At 28.8% G+C, this 24,643-nt stretch overlaps 1 protein-coding gene across 2 annotated transcripts in view; it reads left to right on the plus strand.

The window, feature by feature from the left end:
* Positions 1 to 293: 293 nt before the first annotated feature.
* The window catches only part of LOC136968829 (pre-piRNA 3'-exonuclease trimmer-like), a 33,613-nt gene continuing 9,263 nt past the window's right edge, over positions 294 to 24,643 (plus strand). The window contains exons 1-8 of one of the 2 annotated variants that reach the window (XM_067262877.1): positions 295 to 384; positions 2,944 to 3,029; positions 3,116 to 3,180; positions 6,784 to 6,842; positions 6,933 to 6,986; positions 8,060 to 8,102; positions 9,652 to 9,751; positions 17,259 to 17,348. In XM_067262877.1, coding sequence (XP_067118978.1) covers positions 318 to 384; positions 2,944 to 3,029; positions 3,116 to 3,180; positions 6,784 to 6,842; positions 6,933 to 6,986; positions 8,060 to 8,102; positions 9,652 to 9,751; positions 17,259 to 17,348 — 564 coding nt within the window. In that variant the 5' untranslated portion in view covers positions 295 to 317. Of the gene's footprint in view, positions 385 to 2,943; positions 3,030 to 3,115; positions 3,181 to 6,783; positions 6,843 to 6,932; positions 6,987 to 8,059; positions 8,103 to 9,651; positions 9,752 to 17,258; positions 17,349 to 24,643 lie in introns of both variants that reach the window. The other variant, XM_067262878.1, reaches the window with a different exon arrangement.

The following is a 24,643-nucleotide window of genomic DNA, read 5'->3' on the forward strand; positions in this document are numbered from 1 at the left end:
ATATTGGATTGAGCTCCAAAAAGTTTCGAATTGTCACCTGGAGACAAGGGAAGACCAATCGGTATTCATTATTAGATGTTGCTTTTTTTTCTGTATGTTCTGTGAAGTGTTCGTTATCCGAACATAAAAATCTTCGCGAAAGTGTTCGTTATTCGATTTGTTTGTTATCTGAACTGTTTGTTAACCGATCACCGTATTCGTATTACTTTTTGGTTATTTTGAAAATATTTTATTCTTTTAATATTTTTTGTTAGTATAAAATATGCTTTAACATAATAACTACTATGTTTAAAAGTGAATTTATTTAATTTCAGCCAATGGTGGGACACAATTTGATGTTAGATTTACTATTTTTGTACCATCACTTCTATAAACCACTTCCAAGTATGTTAAATATTTTCAAATTTTTTAAATTTATGATACAGTATTATACCATTATAAAGAAAATTTCTGAGATATTACTAAACGATCAATAAATATAAGTAATTAATGTTTTACATTGCTTTTAAACTTAATAATTGCACATGAATTTGAGTAGACATAAACAGAAATTTTCAATTCAATGATACATAAGACATACTTTGTCTTATGTATCATTGAATTCGTGTATAATTATTAAGTGTTAACAGTCAATAAGATAATAAAAATTAATTACTATTGATATATGAACATATTATTATAAAATTTATTAATTATATATTTTATAATATTTTTATCTACTGGTTTTGTTTAAAAACTTCACATTTAATATAAATTGTGCACATGCATCTTAAACAATTCATAACGTTTTTATTTTAAATGTTTATAATAGTATGCCATCTTATTAAACAGTGATAGGAATAAATTGAATAAATAAGTTCAAAAATTTCAATTACCACCTAGCCACTCCATTGTGGGTTTGGCCAAACCCATAAAGGGCTTTCTAAAAAGGGTCTCTTAGTGCCCACAGGGCAGAGAGAGTAAAAAACAAAGTCAGTCACAATCAGGTTCAACTAAACAGCTGGAAAGTGAATAGTTATGTTTTAGAACGTGCACTTGTATGTAGGATTTAAATTCAAGGAATATATTAATTTGCAATGATAAAATACAGTTGAACCTGTCTATCTTGAATGAGAAAAATTTGAGATATAGGTTTGATTCAAGGTACTGTATTTTATTAATGCAAAGGCAAGTACAGTACATACCTGTATTAGGTATAAATAAGACATTTTTGACATTTCTTACTGAAATATTTTGTCAGTAGTTTCTGATGCCAGATTTTCTTTAACCAATGAGATGAAGCCAAACTTATAGCCAATCAGAGGAAAGCAGCATTAATTATAACTATGTATTATATAGCAAAAGATGTTCTTGACTACAGTTTATTCTATCAAAATTCGTATTATGTATTACTGATATTTTGTATTAACTGAATTCATTAACATTAAAATACCTATCTTTGTCCACAAGATCACAAATTTACTTTGCATTAATGCAGACATTGCATAAACTGGTAATGTAATAATGGAATTTGACTGAAAGGAATATATTCACATATGACATTAAATATAGAACATGAAGTAAATAAACTGTCTTTCAGTATTTAACTTGTTTACTTGAAAAAATTAAATACATGCAAGTACTTTCAACATTTCAAAATGCCTGCATCAGACAAACATAGCATATACAAAGTTCAAATAACAATTTTTAAAATTTTTTTTATGCTGACAGATTCTAAGAACATGTTTCAAACCTAGATGTGTAGTTTCTGATAAAATTCAAATAGTTGCAATAAAGCTTTTGATTCAAATTTAAAATAAATATGAAAGGCATTCACAATAAATACAAAAGAATGGTTAACTGAAATGAAATACAATGTATGGTTAAACAAAATAACAAAAATAGAAAATATGGCTGAAATGAAATGTAGGCTTGTTAGTAGTAAGCATAAGATTGCTTGAGAGAATGAGTGACACAGGAACACACAACAAAGATAGGTACAGTGTAGGGCCATTAAGCCGCAGTGATTGGGTTCCAAACTAGTTAACCACGGCTTAGGTGGTCCGCAGATTAACTTTGTAGCATTGTAAGATGTGAATCAGTTACAATGGCGGCCTCCATAACGTTGACACTCAGCGTGATAAAACAGTTTAGTACTGTATTTGAATTTCGTTGTAACTTATTTTATTGTTTATTGATAACTAAAAGACTAATCTTTTATAAATACCTCTTTGAAGTTACAAGCCAGCATTTAAATATTTAATCTGCGATAGTGCATAGCACGTCAATCACAGACATTCTTTACACCATAATGACTGCTGTCAACACCTGTCTCGAGTGTTTGAGAGGCCATGTCCAGGTCCGTACGATCCATAGTGTCAAAAAATTGGGATCCAAGCTTTTTGTGCGGCTTAAGCGAATTCGCTTAATGGCCCTACACTGTATAAGGCTATAAAACCAGACTGATGTAAAATAAAGAGGAGTAATGTGGAACTGTCTGAAATGCATATTCTTCAGAATTAATAACGTCCGTATATCTATCTTTGAGGTATATTCCTGCGCTTCATTCTCTCAAACAATCTTATGCTTAGTCCTAGCAATTAAAAATGAGAACAAGAGGCACTCAAATACAAATGAAATGTAGACATTGTAAATTAATAAGAATATAAAGATTAAAATTTTAAGTTTTTGTAAAGTGTTATTCATGTATGTGGAATTTGACTGTAATTGTTATTTTCTCACTACAAATAACCTGTTATTTTTATTCTTGTTTTCATTTATATAACTTACAAATTGAATTATTGTTTAGAAGCTTTTTTTAATTGTCTGAGAAATATTTTAAAAATAGTTAGAAAATTTTCAAAGGTAAATTTAATAAGTAATATTCTTTAATTTCTATGAAGAAATTTCTTTATAAAAATGTTTATAAAGTTTAATTTTGTATACTTCTTTTATTAATTTTAGAAAAATACTCTGAATTTAAGAAAAATATTCATAAGTTATTTCCAGTTATTTTTGATACTAAACATATTATTTGGTCATTAAGAAAGGTAATATATTTTCTGTTTTTTATGACAATTTCTGTTCTGAAATTTTTAAAATTATATTTTATTGTAAACTTTTATTTAAAAATTAGGAATATGAAAAACTGTTTTCTTATTCAGTCAGAAGTTTATCAGAACTTTATAACACATTTAAAAGGTAATTACCTTTTAAATGTTATTTTTTATAATTTTAATATTATTTTATATAATTTTACATTTTATTGTATTGCATTGCATTTAATTTGTTTTGAATCATATATATGTAAAAATGTTCTTTTATTATTTATGTATTTCATATTTTCTGTAGTAAAAGTAAAATGACATACTGTAAGTTCTTAAATTATATTCAGGATATTAGTTAAGACATTGCTAAATTGTATGTACTTGTGAGCACTATGTTGGCATCTTTATTTCTAGACTTATTACACCATCTCTGGACACAAGATCATATGAAATTGACACATCCACATCTAAATTCCTTATCATAAATATTTGTAAAGAAGCTGATGAGGGACTTTAGGTCTGAAATTCAAACATTTTTTGGGAAAATAAATTGATTCTCTAAGGCTGATCTTGTTTCCAGAGATGGTATAGTAAGTCTAGAAATAAAGAGGCCAACATAGTGCTCAGAAGTATATACCAAACTAGACAAGAAGTATATTATAGTATTTATTAAATTGTATCATAGAGTTAACTAGACTAATTAATTTACTCTAATAAACTTGAACAAAAGCATTCACAGCAGATAGTTATGGTGTATGGTAAGCAGCTTCAGCTTTCATGAATGATTTGAGTTTGAATTTGATCTAGACTTGTTCTTCCATGAGTAGTTAAGATAAGGATGTTATTCTCCATTTCTCAATCATACTGTTGAAATCCAATATAAATTAGGTTCATCCATAATAAACATAATTGAAAGATCAATTGAGACTTATATTTCTTCTGATTTAAAGTAAAATTTATTAAATATTTTTCATTTGAATTCGGTGTTAATTAATAATTGCTCATTCGATAATAATTTATTAAGGTAATAATATTGCATATTGCTAGAGTATGGGCTCAAGTTCTGCTTTAAAATTGGAAATTTACACTTGATAGTTTGAATGGAGATGTTCTATAACCATATTTCTTTGTAATTTTAAATTTTATGTAATTAAAATGTAAATATACATATGAATTCTATTATTTGATATTTATATTATATATAGCAGGGGTCAGCAATGTGGTGCTTTGTGGCACATTTCAGATGCACCCTCTAGAACCATAGTCAGGCAAACACAAATATATATATATATATACACACACTTGTGATTTTATTTAATTTGATTTTGTATTATTTTATGTGTGTACTTTTAATTTTCATTTTTTAGTTTTGTATAAATATACATATATATTTCAAAACATAATTATTTTGTTTATTTATTACAACATTGTGATTTTTTTTTTTTTCAAAAATTAAACTGTGCCCTCAATAGTTTTCAAAATTTTTATTGCACCCTTAGTAACAAAAAGGTTACCGACCTCTGATATATAGGATGATTTAGTTTTGTACAATTTTACTCTTTAATAACTTTGGCTATATATAATAGCAATACATTGTAAAAAATATAAAAACCTAAAGTTTTACTGCATCTCACAGCTGTTATGGACGTCAAATTAAGCAAGCCGTAATGCATAGTTAAAGCATTTGAAAACAAATTAAAACGAATTAACAAAATATTGACAATACTAATAAATAAAATCTTTTAATAATTAAGTTTTAATATGCTGTTTGCAATGTATTCCTATAGTATGTACATGAGATGTTATTAAAAGTTGCACCAGTTATTTTATAAGCATCCTGTACATTATCATAATTTTTTAAATATAAACATTATGATACAGTATGTTTATAAAGTCAGTGGACAATTTTAAACTTTAATGACATTGTGTATACACTTATAAAAAAGGACACTATAAACTGTGTTTAAAAATGTAATTTGGCAAATTACATTTTTAATTAATTAAATGCAAATTACAAACATTATATTATATATAAATGCAATATTATAATGCATTTTTTTCATCTGATTTTCCTGTTTGTTGTAAAAATTCTTCTGTTGCTGTTCAGTGATATTTTGAATTGCATTTGTGACCATTAAGATCATTCAAATTATATAATTTTGTTGATTACACAACAGTTTTCATGCAATAACATTTAAGTACTGTACATAATACAACATTAAGTTTTTCTTCTGTTATTGCTATTTTCACCCTGTTATAGTGTCTGAAAAGAAATTTAAATTAAAATTGATTTAATTTGTTTATTCTAAATTAAAAAAAGAAACGTGAAAAAGCTTCAGGAAAATCAAGCCTTTAAATTTATTTTTACTCTATGCATTTATTGACAAGACTATGGTCTTGTTTATAAAATTGTACTGCCGTTTATATTACCAGCTTAGAGGTATGAAGGAGTACATGTCGAGAGTTTATATTTGGACAGAATATTAGGTTCCCAAATCATTTGCGCATAAAAAAACCCAGACTTGTAGGTAGTCAGGGGACCGAGAACTGAGTCAAAATAAAATACAAAATGGCAACCCTCTTCTACAAACAGGCAAAACAGGCACCTCACCCCACCAATGTTAGGTGGGGAGAGTACCACCCACAGTCATTCTAAGAAGTGAACTCTGACCTTAGAACTGAACACGTCGTATCTTCTATGTTAAATAAAATTTGTAATCTAATTCTGTAAATTTGGGAGTGCTTCAAATATAACATTAAAATGGTTTTAGGTCATTACAAATGGGTTTTCTTAACATTATCTAGTATAGTAAGATCGTGGGACCGATAAAAATTTGACGTGTAGGGCAGAGGGTGCCACTGCGTGACCTTTGCCTTTTGACCTCACTTTGCTCCTAAACTCTAACGAGGAGAGACATCTTTTTACTGCATTTAGTTAATCTTTCGATTCAACAGCCGTGCCAATCTTGGATTTATATTACATCTTGACACTATTGTAAATATCATGTAGCCGATACAAATTAAGTAAATTATCAGTTTCTCAGTTAAGTTTTATCGGCAGAACAAAAGATGCAGAACACGTGGTCAAGGTCAACGTGGACATCACAGACAAGCCACTAAAGACATATTAGTGTTGTCGTTACATCCAATGATGTTATAATTGGGTTAAACTGTATATTGTTTGCGCAAAATAAAAAAATAATTTCGGACGATACAATAGCCATGATTATTTTTTCAAAAATGGGAAATTTTCGTTACGCATTGACAAAAATTCAACCCTGGCCATCACGCAACGAAAAGAAATTTTGACATTGGATAGGGTATACCTGGATAGGTTAATTTCACAGAAAGTGCATTGTGGATGACCTCGTGGTCGTGGCCAGCGAAGTTTGAACAATTTGCTCAAAACTAGCGATACCAAAGAAGATTGGAGAATGAAAACGAGACCCGTTTGAGCGTTGATTCCATTTAGTAGTGAGTCTCCGAAACATAGTCTTATCCCAAATACAGCTTTGACATTTTACTTGTTATGTACACAACCAAAGTTATTTACATTTAAAATTGTACATTGAGTACATTGCTTGGTAAAACATCCATTGACTTTATAAACATCCTATTTATAATAATCAGAGTTTACATAATGTAATATTGTAATATAATATATAATATAAGAGTTTAAAATATATATATATATATATATATATATATATACTCCACTAATTCTTTCTATTGTCCTGATATACTGTAATATTTTTAGCCCAAAGGTAAAATTTCATACATTGTTTTCCCCACATATATATCAAGTTGAAGGATGTGGTATGTTAATTTTATTTGAATTGATAGAAATAATATGTATTTAATCTACAAACAATTTTTATATATTTAATATCTTTAATTTTTACTTAGAATTTACTGGGAAACCCCATGAAGCAGGTTATGATTCTTATGCATCAGGATATGGTAATCTCTCTTTATTAAAAAAATTTTTTATAATTTTATTTACAGAATTTGATTTAATTCATATGAGTCTATTTGAATTTACATTTTATTTTTAATTTTGTTTAAGTATTAAAATATGTTCAGAAAGTTCTGTTATCTGTTATGTAAATTATTATTGCCAATCATGTAGTATATATATGAATTATGATCTACCGTATTTTACGGGCTATAAGATGCACCTGAATTTTTAAGCAGTTTAAAAAAAAAAAAAACCTATAAGACGCTACGGACTATAAGATGCACCTGAATTTTGGAGGCAATTTTTCAAAGAAAAAAATGCGTCTTATAGTCCGTAAAATACGGTATTTTTTTAAAGATTAAATTAGAAGTAAGACAAGTATTTAGATTAAAATACTTTCATTGGTTTTAATGTCAATTTGAAAATTTTTGATTTTGTGCCCTTTTAAAATTTTAAATAAAAGATTTTATTCCTCTGCAAGTTTTTTTATGACTCATTAGGTTAATTCTATTTTTATTAAAGTAATTTCATTATGTAAGGTGAGTCAAAAGTTTTTATACATAGACAAAAAGGTTTATTTTATCATGCAGTCACAATATATGTTCTGTGTAGGTGCCATTTAATTGAATTCACATACAGATGCATATCTCCTATACACAGATAATGCATTCTGATACTATAATAACATAATATATGCATCACAACTACATTCCTTTTAGTGATCATGTTTTTTATAGCTTAATTTTGTGTTAAGCCTTTAAATGTCCTATAAATAAAAATCAAAGGAGAAATAGAATGCCATTTTATGGGATGGTGCTCAATCCAGCAACTGCTATGTTCCTGAAATGTGTGAAGATGTTGACTCACTCTGTAGAATAATTTAAGATAAATTGAGTTAAAATATCAATTCTCTCTATTTAAATTTACTTCTAATGATTAATAATTATTAACATAATAAACATTTACATGAAAAATTTTGAAATCATGTAAATCATGTATTTTGGATTATTTAAATTTAAATTTAAAATATATATATATATATAAATGTCTTAAATATTATTATATTACATTTCAGTATTTATTCAGACAGCTCATATACTTGTAATGAAGACAAAAGAGTAAGTAATTTTTAATTTAAAATTTAAAAGAATGTTAAACTGGGGAGATTTTTTTTTATTTACATTAAATTTGTAATCTTTTTTGATAAATTAGTTAATTAAAAAACTGTCAGTTTTTAACTGGTTTATCAAACTAACTTGTTTTAATAATTGCTGATAAATTTAACCTAATTACAATAATTTAATTATTAAACCAACATTTTATAAAAATGACATTTACATTTTAACAAAATAGTTTCAAAAATGTCAAAAAAAAAAAAAAAAAAAAATTAGCTCATAACAGATCTTTCTATAAAAGTAATGACTAGATCCACCATGCCTAGAATATTATCCACTTAAAGAATGAGATGACCACTGTTTATCAGCATTAAACAATTTATATCATCAATAAGTAAATGTTTACATTTGTTGTTGGTTTTGCCTTCAACTGTGTATTCCCATTTCCTTTAATACATCTGCTAGTATTTGTTTTTACTACTAATATCTTTCTATGTGCAATCTATTCTCGTATCTAAGTTTTGTTTAAATATAACTTTTGCATTTTTCAAAATTTGAATTTATATTCCATTTTTGAATAGTTAACATTTGTATTTAAATTTTATTTCTACTGTTCTTAAATTATAGTCTCTTATTCACCTGAAGATGATATTTATAAAATGTTGAAAGTGTTTATGGTGACATTATAAGTAATAAAATTGTTTAATGTTTAGACAGTGGTTATCTTGTTTGTTAAGTGGCAGTCTTTTCATATAGTCTTCTACTTTATATGCTTTGTAGCTATGCTTCCATCATAATTGTACATATATAATTTCCGAAGATCTGAGTTGGATCCTAGATCTTGATCCATGTGGGATCTTTAGAAATTTTTATGAATAATTTGACCTTGATATGTCAGGTACTTCTGTCAGTATTTAGCCTTTTAGTGCCTGCAAAGCCTTTTTTCTTTATATTCATTATATGTTTGGCCAAGTTCACAGGTGGGTGAATCAAATTGTAAAGGATGTTCAAGCTTGTTTGTCAACACACCCATGAAATTTCCTAAGCTAATCCAACTCAAGGCTGACTTTATCTCCTCAGCATCCTGCCATATGATTGAAATGTTTAACTAGTTTATAATAATTAGTGAATCTTTCACAAAACTAATATAATACTTCTTTTATGTTTTGTATTATTGAAACTAAAGATAGAAGAACTATAAGTTAGAAATGCTCAAATTTTTTTTGTTAAAACAGGCATAAAAGTATAAGGACTTTTGGTTTTTCTTCTGTACAAAAAATTACTGTTTTGTAATATTATTTATGTAAAATTCATGCTCAAAGATTTCAATTTACTCCATAATTGCATATTAGAGTACTTATACAGTTGATTTTATTTTACAGTGTAGAAAAAATATTTTTGTTTTTATGTACCTTGTATATTAAAACCATAATATTTTACAAATTTATGGTAGAGCTTTATAAATTTAAATTATTGAAAAATTAAAACTTCAAAAATAAATTATTAAAATCTCTATTACTAATATATACTTAATTTTGTTTTTAATAATTAGTGCATACAGTGCTCAGCCTGTTAGTTGGAGTCAACATAAGAAAGGAATTGAACATTTCAAAAATAGAATTAACATAATCAGAGGAAGAATTCAGCATGTGGTAAGTACAGAGCGTAGCTAGTAATAAAGTACAAGCAAATACAGTAGCATTAAACTTTGTGTATTACAGCCATGTACCAGGTGTATAAGCTTAAATCTGCTGTTTGCTAATAGATGGTGTTAATAAGCATATTAAGCTATTGTGGAGACTCCATACTTTTTTTTTTGATGATTTTGACATCTGTCAACATTAATCAGTGCACATCATCAGCAATTTCATACAACATCATACATTTTTCCTTTGGTAATCATGCCTAGTTTTGTGCCAGAAAAAGAGCATATGCGGGAAGCTCTGCTTTTCTGCTTCAATTTGAAGAAATTGGCTGCAGAAGCACATCGAATGCTTGTGGAGGCCTATGGCAACAGTGCTTTATCGGAAACCATGTGCAGAGATTGGTTTCATCAGTTCAAAGATGGCAATTTTGACCTGAGTGACAAGAAGCGTGAAAATTGGCCCAGGAAGGTTGAAGACCATCAATTGGAGGCTCTTTTGGACGAGGATGATACCCAATTGCAAAAAATGCTTGCCGAGCAACTGGGTGTTACTCAACCAGCCATTTCCATGCATCTACATGCCATGGGAAAGATACAAAGACCGGAAAATGGGTGCCGCATGAATTGAACGATAGGCAGATGGAGTGATGCCAAAACACGTGAAATCTTACTCACCAGACAAAAAAGAAAGTCGTTTCTTCATCGGATTTTAACTGGCGATGAAAAATGGATATATTTCGAGAATCCTAAACACAAGAAATTGTGGTTTGATCCAGGCAAACCATCAGCATCTTCCCCAAGACCAAATCGCTTCGGACAGAAGACAATGCTGTGCATTTGATGGGATCAGCAGGGTATCATCTACTATGAGCTGTTGAAACTTGGTGAAACTGTCAATGCTCACCATTACTACTAACAACTGATCAAATTGCACCATGCTCTGTGTGAAAAAAGGCCAGATTAGCAAAGACACGACAAGCTGATTTTCCTCCACAACAATGCACCATCACACTCATCAACATTGGTCCGAAACTACTTAAAGACACTCAACTGGGAAGTGTTACCCCATCCCGCTTATTCACCAGACCTGGTCCCTTCTGACTATCACTTGTTTTCGTCGATGGATGATGTGCTCACTGAGCGGCACTTCGATCCTTACAAAAACGTCCAGAAATGGCTTGATGAGTGGTTTGCCTCGAAAGAAAAGGAATTTTTTTGGCATGGTATCCACACATTGCCCGAGAGATGGAAAAAATGTGTTGCAAGTGAGGGAAAGTACTTTGAATAAATTTGTTTTTGCTTGCTATGAAAAAAACGTGTGTTTTTCTGACTAAAAAACAGCAGATTTAAGCTTACACACCTAGTATACCATAAGAATTAACAAGAAATTGATAAAAGAGAGAATAAAGTACTCATAATTTTTAAATGTTATCAATTTCTTGCTAATATTCTTGTACAATTGGAATGTGTTTTACAAAGTTTATAGTTTATAATCAGTTAGTAATGTTATATTAATTAAAATAGAAGAGAGAAAGTGAAAGAGCTTAAAAATATTTATATAAATTTCCAAAGAATAACTTTCTAATTTTTAAAAATTTATACCACTGTTGACAAATTCTCAATGACTAGAAACATTTTAACAGTTATTATACTCTTCATTAACATTTCTTAAATTTTTTAAAGTATTTTTCGATTGTTACTTTTATTAGTTGAATACATTTGTCTCAAAATAGATAAAATACTTTAAATTAATTAAAAGTATTATTTATCAATACAAACCTTTTCAAAGCCTTTGAGTTTCATCCTCAAATGTCTCAAACATCATATTTTGAAACTAAGACATTTGAGACATTTAAGGATGAAACTCAAAGGCTTTGAATTGATAAATAATACTTTTAATTAATTTAAAGTGTTGTATTTATTTTGAGACATTTTGTATGTGAAGAATTTTAAATAGTGTTCTTTTAAAGGTTATTTTTCATGTATTCTCTATTCTGATTTTGGAAGTAAAATAATAAATTTTTTATGCAGAAAAGTGTGTATATTTACATAGAACTTATCATTGATAAATCTATAAATATGCTAGCAACTTAATATAACAATATTCTTTGTGGTTCAAAAAATTTCAACTGCATTGTACACGAGGCCACATCATAAGGAGGAATTCTCACTACCAGCTACTTAAATAAACCTTGTCAGTTTGCATCCACTGTTTATCATTTACCATTCACCCTACTTGAACACCTTTTACCATCTCTTTTGTTCTGCTTTTTTCTTAGAAAGACACCCAAGAGTTTAGTTTTATTTGCACAGTGGCAAGTACAAAGTATAGGCACAGCCAGCAAAATATTATAAATTGAGCCAATTGATTGTATGTTCCTTGGAATATAGCATAAAATTGCTATTGAGAACTTATCACACAGGAACACTCCTCTTGATGGAAAAAATGGATTTTTATTTTCTATTTTTTACAAAAGATAAGCATTTTGGGCCTTATGCTCCTCTTCAGTCCTTATTATTTTAGTGTTCAAGAAGTATCGAAAGTACTCCAGACAATAAGTTGGGTAAAATGCATGCGTGAGGACTTTACATAGACACTGCCTTGACTTATAATTAACAAAGTTTTAATAATAGACAAATACATCAGAACTTACACTATTTACTACCAGATACAACTAACAACACTTGCAACAATTAATAGATCCTTTTTGAGGAGCCAATCATGTGATCTAAACAAAAATTAATTTTACACTATGTTTTACAGATGAAGGTCACTCGCTGAATCTCCTTAGTATGAGAACACACTTCTTTCTAGGGGTCCAAGAATCCATTCTCAACAGTCTCAGCCCTGTAGTTCACTGATGAGCTCAGAGAATGATAATTTATCATGATGTATAACTTACTATGATGGGATCCGATTGCTTCTTGAGTGGTTTGCTACCAGTCATCCAAAATGGGTCATGTTCCTCTTTCTTCCTACTTCACTCTCCACTCAACCAAGCCTCTGTACATCTGATCCAAGTCATCCCGGTTAGAAAAAAAACAAGATGATTCATTCGCACATGGGATATCAATTTATACGTCCCACCATCATACTATGTCACACTCTTCACGTGGTCACATACAACCAATTGTCGCACGGCAGACGATGCCACCCAAAAAGGTGGTTCTACCAGAATGGAAATTATTAACATTTCTTCATTTACACAATTACAATTTCAGGCACGGACTAACAAAACATATTACACAAAGGACATAAACATATACAAAAGTCATATGAAAAAAATTTATATAGTGATGCAGCACTACATAATGTGTAATGGTAAAACTAAAAATATAACTAATGGTGACTACTGGAATAACTAATTGTTAAAAATGTGGGGTAGAACAAGTAAAACTTTAAAAATAAAAAGTTTTGGTTGAAACGTAGAAAAAAAATTGACCAATAAAGGCAGTAAAAACATAAAAAATTTTTAAAACTAATACAAATTGGTTAAAAAAAAGTGTAAAGGGCTTCACTGTATGTTTATCAGAAGTCTGATTGTTATATGGTATGGCAAATTTTTAAACAATATAATACAGTCAAACCTGTTTTTATGCGGTGGATAGGGAACGCATAAAAAAAATCTCACGAAACTTTACGAATGGCTGTAAATAATAGTTTTCGCAACACAATTAAAAAAATATTTTTTTTATGCGGTCAACAGGGACCGCATAAAAAAAGTCTCACATAGAAAATAACTCAAAACCGTACGAAATAGAATTTATTGACAACAGATGTCAGCATTTGACTGCATCGTCTGGTCTATCGTCTGTTTTACATATTTTTGTCCAGGTGGTGTTTTGTTGACTTAAAAAGTAAATTATTTCATTTTTCGCATATTCATGCAATAATATTACTATAATAAGTGCATTTATGCTATAATAAGTCAACGTGAGACATGACGAATCGCACGAGACTAGTCGCCAACTATACCGCACAAATAAAAAATCGCACAAAAAAAACCGCAAAAATTAAAAATTCGCATAAAAAAAAATCGCACAAATAAAAATCGCACATAAAAAGACCGCATAAAAACAGGTTTGACTGTATAATGATCAGACTTCCTGATAAACCTAAAGTGAAACCCTTTACACCTTTTTTTTTAACAGTTTTTATTAGTTTTAAAAAATTTTTTATGTTTTTTACTGCCTTTATTGGCCATTTTTTTTCTACGTTTCAACCAAAACTTTTTATTTTACAGTTTTACTTGTTCTACCTCACATTTTTAACAATTAGTTATTCCAGTAGTCACCATTAGTTATATTTTTAGTTTTATCATTATACATAATAAGGACTGAAGAGGGACATAAGGTCCGAAATGCATATCCTTTGTAAAAAATAGAAAATAAAAATCAATTTTTTCCATCAAAAGGAGTGTTCCTGTTTGTTAAGTTCTCAATAGCAATTTTATGCTAGGTTTCAAGGAGCATGCAACTAATTGAGAGAACAGCCAGCAATCAAGTACTGAGCCAATTGATTTCAAGCTATGCTATTAACTGCCAGTTTAACTTAGGAATCCACATTGTGTATAGGTCTGTATTCTATCGGAATACATTATATCAAGTCATTAGCATGTGTTGTACTAAGATAAAATCTGCTTTGAGTGTGATTTTTTTTTTTTTTTAAACAATGAACAAAACTAAAAATATCAGTATTAATATACTTACATAAACAAAATTTCCAAAGAACTAGATTTATAAATTAAATAAATTTAGAAGTAATTTATTTTTTATTTTGATGTATACAACGATATATTTATTAATTTAATAGCATTTTTTATATAAAAATTAATAATATTAATAATATAAAACACAAGTTTTCTTTGTTTTGTTAGTTAATCAACTTGAACCACTTTATGCTAATTTTATATTTTATCATAAAATGTTTTTATATTGAGAAATAATTTATTTGAAATCCTTATTTACAGTATGATTTATATTATATACATATAAAATATTGTAAAATACACATATAAACAGGAGACGTATACATTGATAGTTAAGAACTTTTACTCGGGTTACTTTAACTTATTATAAATTTAAAAGATTGATTTAAATGTAATTTAAGATTGTAAAGTTAAATATAGAATTATAATAAAATATATTAAAATTTAAAATTCAAATTTTTGTTTGTTTTTTTAAATTTTCAAACATAACCAAATTAAAACCAGATTTCTCATTTTATAATGCTACTGAGCAAAGTTTAAAAGTCAAAATTTCAACAACATAAGTGTTTTGACTTAATAAAAGTTTAATAATGCCGATGTACAGGAATATGAATTATAGTGAAATAAATTTATTTATTAAAGTTGTAGCAATGCAATAGTTACTTTGTAATCATCTACACAATTTTAACAAAATAAGGATATACAGAATATTCTGTAGTTAATTGATATGAGCATTACATGTCAAAAGCTCAGGTAGGAAATATAAAATGTGAAAATCTAAGGATATATTAGTAAATATTTTACAGTAGGTAAGTGTTTAAAATATTTGATTTTTAAATTTATTATTTTAAAATTATTTATCATTTTATATCAAAGCTTATATTATTCTGGATTTATTTAAATAAACAATATCAAAAGCCTTTAAAGATTTTGAATATTTATTTATTTATCAATTTGGATGATAAATTGAAATACAGTGGTGCCTTGACTTATGACAGGCATGGGCAAATGCGGCTCTTTTTGAGTTACGTGCGGCTCTTGCTGAAAGTGTTAATTTCTGTTTTCTATTAATATTTTTACAGTTTTATTTTTATAATTTTGTGAAAATATGTTTATTAAAAAAATTCAATATTTGTTTTATATTATATTATATTATATAATAAAATCACGCACCTTACCATACTATCCACCACGACAGTACAGAACTGCGGTTCCCATGCATTTTGCAAAACCTACATCGCGGCTCCCACTGAACTCTTGCTTGCCCACCTCTGACTTATGAGTTTAATTCGTTCTGTAATGAAACTTGTAACTCAAATTACTTGTATGTCAAATCAATTTTTCCCATTGAAATGAATTGAAATGCCACTAATCTGTTCCAGACCCCCAAAACACTGCAATTTTTTTTGTTACATGTTTTCAAATAATACTTATAAATAACAAATATTGTATAAAAACACAATAGAATGTACTTCAATAAACTGGTTTTGTGAATGTTACAGTATTTGCTGCATAGATAAAGAAAGAAAAGATGGGAAATTCGAGAAATGAGAGACAGTGGTGCCACACACAACATAGAAGTGAACTAATGCCTATATCATTCGATCACATGGTTTTCTATAAGCTAGCCTGTCAGACATTGGAAGAGTGATGAAAATGATGAAATTATGGCAGTTTTTCATCTTCTTTTTTTTTAATCTATGGTTTGCTGCACCAACTAGCAGTGGGGGGTATCTGAAGCAGCTCGTAACCCAAATTTTAGCTCTCAACTCAAAGCAAAAAAATCAGCCAAGAGACTGCTCATATCAAAAAACTCATAAGTTGGGACACTCATAAGTCAAAGTATATTTAATTCTCACTGTATATTCACTGTTCACTGTATATTTAATTCTCTATGAAATAAAATTTGCAAATCTAATTTTGGTAAAAGCAATTAATTAGGTTTAATTCAAATAAGCACTTATAATCTCCAGACCAATTTAACTGTTCTTATAATAAACCTAAAACGTACGTTAATTAATTAACTTTGGGCCACCCTACAAATATGTGTAAATGTACTGTATAAACTTATATATTTGCAAAAATCATATTAATGGCTTTACATTATTACTCAAACAACTACTTCCATTAAAATCTAGTGATCTCATTTATTAAATTGCAGGATTTGAATCTTCAATACGGTAAACTAAAAGCAATGCTGTATCATGTTTTGCCATTTTTTTTTCCATTTTTAATTTTTGACTGTTTCTGCCCTGTGGACACTAAGACCCTGATTTGATTCCGGGTCCCTCAGGGCAGTAGGTTGATGGCCTAACTGTTTTGTTTATCCAGCCATTCATATTTTCCATCAGATATAAAAATTAACTATTAAAAAATATACAATTAAAACTTAACTAATTAGCTTGATGGTTTTCAATTGGGATGCTGCAGTGCATTAGGATGCCACAATGACACTTCAGTAGTGCTGCAAAATAATGCTGAAGAGTGTCGTAACACTTAAGTGTATTACTGAAAGTATAAAAAGTGCAATAACCCTATCTATTGATAAAGAAGTAGGGGATGCCACAAGAAAAATTTCCAAGTTGGGGTGCCACTATTAGAAAAAGGTTGAAAAACATTAAATTAGTTTAGCTGAAAATTAAAAATTAGCAATTAAGAATTTAGTACAGATATTTTCAAAGCTTTGTAGGGTTTATATTAGAGATACTGTTTGAAATGGTTTCAGATTTATTCTAATATATTTCATATACTATTGTTTTATAATTGAAAGTATGCTTAAATTATCTTTTATTTTCTACTTTTAAGAATTTAGAAGGACCTGATCCTCCATCTCATTGTCCTCCACTGTTATATGTCAAAATTAAAAATTCTAACAAAGTTCTTCATCCAGCATGGGTACGTTATATTTTTTTATATACGATAATTTGTTTTTATATAAAAAAAAAAGGCTTTTGTTATAACTAAATACAGCATTGCAATATAAATTTCTAAAAATTAATATCAATCTATTTTTATATTTAAGGTGATTATATTTACTTTTTATGTTTAAAGCTTATAAAACAAGAGATTAAAAATTGTGACATTTCTTATTTAGCAAAAACAATTCTCTGTAGATTAGATTTAACTCTTTTACATCATTAAATAAAACTTTTATTGTTTTACATTTATTTTCGTATATTTTCACTCATGATTACATACTATGTCCTTACAAGCAAATAAGTTTCAGACGTTACTGTATATGAATGAAGAGACGTGATATGAAAATAGGATAGCATAGGAGATAGGAAATAAAAATTCCATTTAACAACATAAAAGAGTTAAATCTAGAGAAATTTGTTTTTACTAAATGGGAAGTGATGTCACAATTTTGAATCTCTTGTTTTATAAGCTTTAAATATGAGGAATAATAATGCTAATGATACAGTAAAATAATAAAATAATTACGTTACACATAAAAAAAACTAAACTAAAATTTCAAATATTCAAACCTACATTGCCTACCTCCAGTGTCTAGCATCTTATCCACTCAGCTATTGCCACAAAGAGACATGAAACTTCCAGACATAAGATAAACAATTTTCAGAGGCCCAATTTTTGGAAATGCTTGAGAAGTAGATTCTATTATTTGGACAAGGAGCTGTTTGTGTTTAAGGCTATGTGCTCGCCAAGTTTCGTTCGAATCGGAGACCCAAACATTTAGCCCTCTGTTTGTAATTAACATGTTACTTTTGCTTTTCAGACACCGAATTGATAAGATTATCAGCACCTGTATTAATTAGTACTTATGTGGCAATAAATAATTTGAAGCGGCAAGAGAAATTTAAAACTGTTGAATAGTTGGCAATATTTTAAAATATTCCAGAGTAACTCCTGTTGAAGGAAAGTTTCTTTTGAAAAACATGTCAAGAGCTTTTTGTGTTTGTCTTCTTAGAGAGTTGAAGAATTTCTCAGTTTTAATATGAGTTGTGTTTATTTTTTATTGGCATTATAACAAAATGTTTATTATTTGTATAAACTTTTATTATGTTAACATAAATACATGTTCAGTTCAGTTACATGTTCAGTTCAGTTACATGCGTCTGTAAAACTTTCTATAGTCACTTTTTACGATGATTAAGTTTTTCAGACTTAATGGATCTCTCTCTTTTTTTAATCTAATAATATCTGTCAGATCTCTATTAGGAATATTATGAATTTTTCTTATTAAGATTTGATTTAGGAATGTATATTGTTAGGAATGTAATTATTAGATCTAAGTATAGGCAAAAGTCTGCGTTTAGATCTGACAATGATGGTCAATTGCTGTGTTTCTACACTTTTTCAATTTCAAATTTAAAAAAGTAAATTTATTTTCGTATAGAGTTAAGTTAGCATCAATTTATACAAAAGTTAATTTTTTGAATAGTAGTTTTCTAACTTTTGAGTTGAATTATGATTGAATTAATGTTATATTATATTTTTATAAATAAACGGTGCAACTATCAGATAAAAATTAACTATTACAGGTATGTACATGTACTGTATCATACCAAAAGTAAGGAAACAAATTAACATTGCATAAAATTTTATTGTATAGTTGAACCTGTCTATCTGAGACATGTTTATCTCAAAAACCTCTTTATCTCAAAATTTATTTTTTCTCCAGCATTTTCAGCTTAAATTCAATATATTTTCCAAGTTCATCTCAAATAATTTTTCTCTCAAAACCTCTATCTCAAATTATGAAATGAAGTGTCGATTACAAATTCAAAGCTCAGTGACTACATTTTGGTAGTATAAGTTGTAGTCAAGAAACATCTCTTGCAATATAATACATAGTTGCAATCAACACTGTTTTTCTCTGATTGGCTATAAGTTTAACTTGTGTCTTATTGGTTGAAGAAAGTCAGACATTGGAAACTATCTGCTGAGGTATGCCAAAAATGTTTTATTTATACCTAATACAGGTATCTACTGTTCTTGCTATTGTATTAATTAAATATAATAGCAAGTACAGTATATACCTCCAATAAAACCTATTGCTGCTTGCTGTGCAGAAACATATATATCTCAAAACCTGTCTATCTAATTTTCTTTTTTGTTTCCATGAGATTTGAGATTGACAAATTCAGCTGTGCTTAATTACAGCAGAACTTAATTTCTAGAAATGACATCAATCATTCTCATAGTTGGAAGAAAATGTCTTTGTAGCATGGTTAAATGAATGCAGACATATTTGAATTCAAATATGTTTTCAATCATATTAAAATCAAATTTACCTTTTCTGAAATAAAATTTACTTTTTCTGAATTTGAAATTGAGAAGAGCATAGTAGTGATGAAGGGAAAAGTTAGTCAAACATTATCTTAAAATATGTAAATTTATAACAATTTTGAAACAAATTTTGTCTTTAAGACAATTATTTTTCAACTAAAGTTCAAAAACACTATAGCCTTTTTTTAAGAAGTCAGTTTTAGTTACAGATTCTCAAGATTTTTTCAGGTTCTTCAAAATTCAAGCTTGGTAGCTTCAAGTTTCATAATATGAGGGCAGTTTTTTTTCAAGCTCTGATGGTCCATAAAACAAAGACAAGTGTAAATAACAAAATGAATTTATTACCAAAAGTTAGAGTTAGGTACAAACATGGTTACTTTTTGACATAATCACCATGAAGATTGAGAATTTGTCATATCTGTGGATGAGCTTTTCCATCCCCTTGTCATAGAATATTGCCACCAGTGAATTGAGTTGACCTTAACAACATTGTTTTGAAGATTATCATTAGTCTCAAACCACATTTTCAGTTCAGGAAAGAAGTGGAAGTCTTCACACATTAAAAAGTTCCAAGCTAGGTGGAAGTCTTCACCACCTTTAAACAGCCAGTGTATAGTCCCAATTTAGCACCACTTCCACCTCTTTCCTGAACAGAAAAAGTGGCTAGGTGGACAGAGGTTCAAGACTAATGACGATCTTCAAAAGAATGTTAGGGCCCATCTCAAGTCATTGACTTATAAAAAACCCAAAGATCATGAAAGCCAGTAAGTAAATAAGGCTGACTCTTTAAAAAAAGATCATAGTATTTCTGAATTTTAGTTAAAAATGGAGTCCAAAATACACAGTATGTACACAGTTAATAATAACGCCATTTCACATTCAAGGGATGCAGGTTTTATTTATTTTTGTGGGATTTTGGAAAACAATAGCATTACAAAAATTTTTCTGAAATATCATCTTTCCCATTTTAAAGAAGTAGAAAAGTTAAGAAAAAAATTAAGAAACTAGATAGGGTCTATTTAGATTTTTTTTTTCTTTTCAAAGCAGTCCAGAATATAATTAACTATATAATTCTGATCAAACTGTTGGATCATGTCTGGCTCAGTTTTCAGTGAATAGCAGAGACCAATTGCCTTTGCTAGTCAGAAATTATGTGGAATTAGAAAAAATTGGGCAACAATTGAGGAAGATGCATGTGGAATTGTATAGATGTTAAAGAAACTTCATTACTGGATATATGGAAATACAATAAAGATAATAGCAGATCATAATCCTCTTAAGCAGGACCATCACTAGCAACTGTGGGGTCCAGGTCAATCATGAAATGTGGGGCCTATTCAAAGATATACATGATACAAAAAATTATATAGTTGTGATAAAAATATCACAACTTTATTTTTAAAAAATAGCAAATAGCTTTAAAATAAAGATATTTCTTTAATCTACATATACAAAAAATACAATAGAAAAACTGCATAGATTATAAAATTTAATATTTTATATTTTATTTTATAAATATTTTTTACAAGGTTGTAAAAACAAAAAGTCTCCAACAGCTGGAATGTAGACAAATTAAAACTACATACCATACATACAGTCTTCCAGCAAATAATATGTATGTGAATTAAATACAAACAGAACATTTTCAGTCTCTTTCAGGGGCCTGCATCAAGCATAAATCATTGCAGACTGTTAGAGATTCTAATTTTAAAATGTTTCTTAAAATTATTTTCTTTTTGATGTCAACTGGTTTTTGAATGTTTAACACACGTGTTACATTTTACATATATTCTACAAATTATTATTATACAGTAAAAAATGAAACAAATAAAATTATTATGACAAGAAGATACAATAACTTATTTATCTGTAGTAACTTCTTGTTGTAATATTGTTTATTTGCTTCACTTTAGAGAGTTATCAACCAATGACTGCCGTGCGGCAGATATTGCCTCACAATATTTACTATTAATGCAATTTCCATCAATTGCTGTGTTGAAAATTTTTCAGACTTCCAAGGTTCTTAGTTTTTGAATGCTGAAGATTTTCCTTATCGGTTTTGCTTTACTTCAGATGATTGACACCACGGACTTGCTTGCATATTGGGCCAGAGTTGTTACTAGTTTATTATTAGAGATGTCTTGTTGATGCTGTTTGTTCTACAGGTCTATGATCTCTTAGTAGAGTTCACATACATAATACTCTCAAATCTATGTTCAATATGGGGACCAAATCTACCCCTGAACTCTATTACCATTGATCTTATTTTTGGTGTTGGATAATAAGCGAAAGATAGTTGGACTCTGCTCATATGTTAGCTTCATGTTAACGTAATTGGCCATATTTTTATAAGTGGCTTGCAGCCTTGCAGCAAGTCCACTATAAAGCATTTTTGTTCATGTGTTTAAGGTTGTATCTCTTCTCTGTTGTTAGTAGGTTAAGTGTTGCTCTTAAGCTCAATTTTACAAGTTAATGATGGAATAAGTTTTTTACTATATCCATGAGTTATTGTCATGCTGTTAATGCACTCCAGTTCTATCTTAGTATCTTTAGTGTTGGAGTGCATTAACACTAAAGATACTCCCTCTACTGACTAAAGCTCTAAACCCAGCCAGCTTGGTATGGGTTACTGGAAATGGCAGAAATAAAACATGGGCAATAGATAGGCTTGTGATAAGCCCATTGTAAAAAATTTAGAGCCATAAATTAAAAAAGTATTAATTAAACAGAATTGTTCATAAAATTTATTCTTAGTGCTTTGATTTCAGCAAAATCCTTAATTATATTACCAAAATGAATTTTTCACGTATTTTGTGTTCTATTGACAATCATTAGATTGTTGCAGGAATCATGCAGTTTATACAGCATATTTAAACAATAAAGTTGCATTAGTTATATTATTGCAGCATATGGCACAAAATATTTTAATATTGTACAGACCATCACCATTTATATCCCAACTATCACTGTTCCTCAGTGCTAGATCTAAATCCATACAATGCTTCTTAGGTTATCCCATTCATCATCTTTAATATAGGAATATTGTAAAGAAAACAAAAAATGGCACTATGCTCTTCAATTTGTTTAAATCTTTCTTCTGTAGAGATGGTTCCTTCATCTGCTATTGCTAAAAAAACAGTGCCTATAGCAGCGATTCTCAATGTTCTTAGCTTTGCAACCCCCCACATAGTAAATATAAATAAAATTAATATTTTGTAACCCCCCACCCAAAGGAATAATAACAGTAAGCCTTACTATTACTAATTGAATTTTGACTGTAATTATAAATGTAAATTTTTTAAAAATATTATATAGTCACATTGCACTAATTTTATACATTAAGAAAATACCGACAGTATAAAAAATGTAATACAACTATTCCTATTATTTTATGTCACTGCATTTATAGTGATGGGTATGAACATGCATGTATGACGTGTACAGTACATACATGAGCAATTTACAACTTCCAACTTGATGTGTACGTGCTGGGGGTCGCAAACCCCCTTTAATATCCCCGCGACCCCCAGGTTGAGAAATGCTGGCTTATAGTAATTTGTTTTGGGAATATTTGTACATGTATCCATTTCTTCATAATCAAATAAACATTTTTGTTTTCTTGATCCGACTTCTTTGAATGCAAGAGGAATGTCGCATTTTGTACAAACTTCATTTGCTATTAATTTGATTTTAGGAAACAATTCTCTCTAAAATCTTAAATAATCTGTCAATCTCTTTAATAGTGTGATTGCTAAAGTTAAATTGATGTCAATTTTTTGCACACTTTTACTTACTTTATTTATTATAGATAAAAGATCGTACCGAATAATCACTGATAGCACAAATTCAAAATTAATTTCAAATATTTTAAGTTTTTCAATTTTTTTTAAATCAAATTATATCATGACAAATCGTTTTATGCTTTTTTTTTATTACAGTTAATATTATTATTAAATACTATAATGTTAGTTTTTTAAAATTATTACCATTTTCTGTACTATAAATGCCTAAATATGGTGCAGAGAATTACTACAATTGAATGTATTTCCTACAGAATGCTACACCTAATTACTGTGAAAAGACAGGACGGTGTAAAAAAATTAAAAAACCAAACTTCTTAAGTATGGGTACTTCTTCAGCTTGACGCCCTGGACAATTGCCCATTACCTGTCTCTAATGGCGGTATTGCTCTTAAGTATTTTCTATAGTGTAATACCGACCCAATGCGTGTCGGCATTGTACAGTTATAATGGTAAGATCAGAAAGTGATGTTCACATGAATGCCAATATTCTGTCCAGATTGGAAATTGGAGACACTGCAGAAACCTTGAATCAAGCCTACCAAGAAAAGGAAAATTAAATTTGAGTCCTGTTCTTTCCTGTAGGAAAAATTATCAGTGAAACATGCTTATAAATGATATTAGATTAAACAATTTCAAGTAATTTTTGGTTTTATTTTAATCTTATATTTCTTGTTACTAGTTGTAATATACAAAATAAACAAAAAAGGAAGAAAATGCTCATTTGTGGAAGTTGAATTCGAACATTCTTTTGAAAAATTAAATTTGAATTTTGTTGACATACAATGTGGAAATCTCCAACCACGGGATTGACTTCTCTAGCAATCCATGATATTTTTTGAATATGTTTATTGAGTAGTTTAATGTTTTAGTTTGGCAATGATAAGTTAAATTATTTCAAAATGTATTAAATAATATATATTTGTTTTCTGTAATCATGGGAACAGAATTTTTTGGTATGATATGTTCAAAAGAAAGAACAATGTAAGGTTTGACAGAAGAAAAAAATTTGTGTTTGTTTACATCTTGTAATTTGAATAAAAAATTGTTTTGCCAATTAACTAGTTGTGGATGCACACTTTGAAACAGACCTGAATCTGTTATAGTTTCTACTACAAAATCCCACTTGAAATACTC

This window comes from Centruroides vittatus, unplaced genomic scaffold, assembly GCF_030686945.1.
Source record: "Centruroides vittatus isolate TY-2023 unplaced genomic scaffold, ASM3068694v2 contig_1620, whole genome shotgun sequence".
In the NCBI taxonomy this organism is placed as follows: Eukaryota; Metazoa; Arthropoda; class Arachnida; order Scorpiones; family Buthidae; genus Centruroides; species Centruroides vittatus.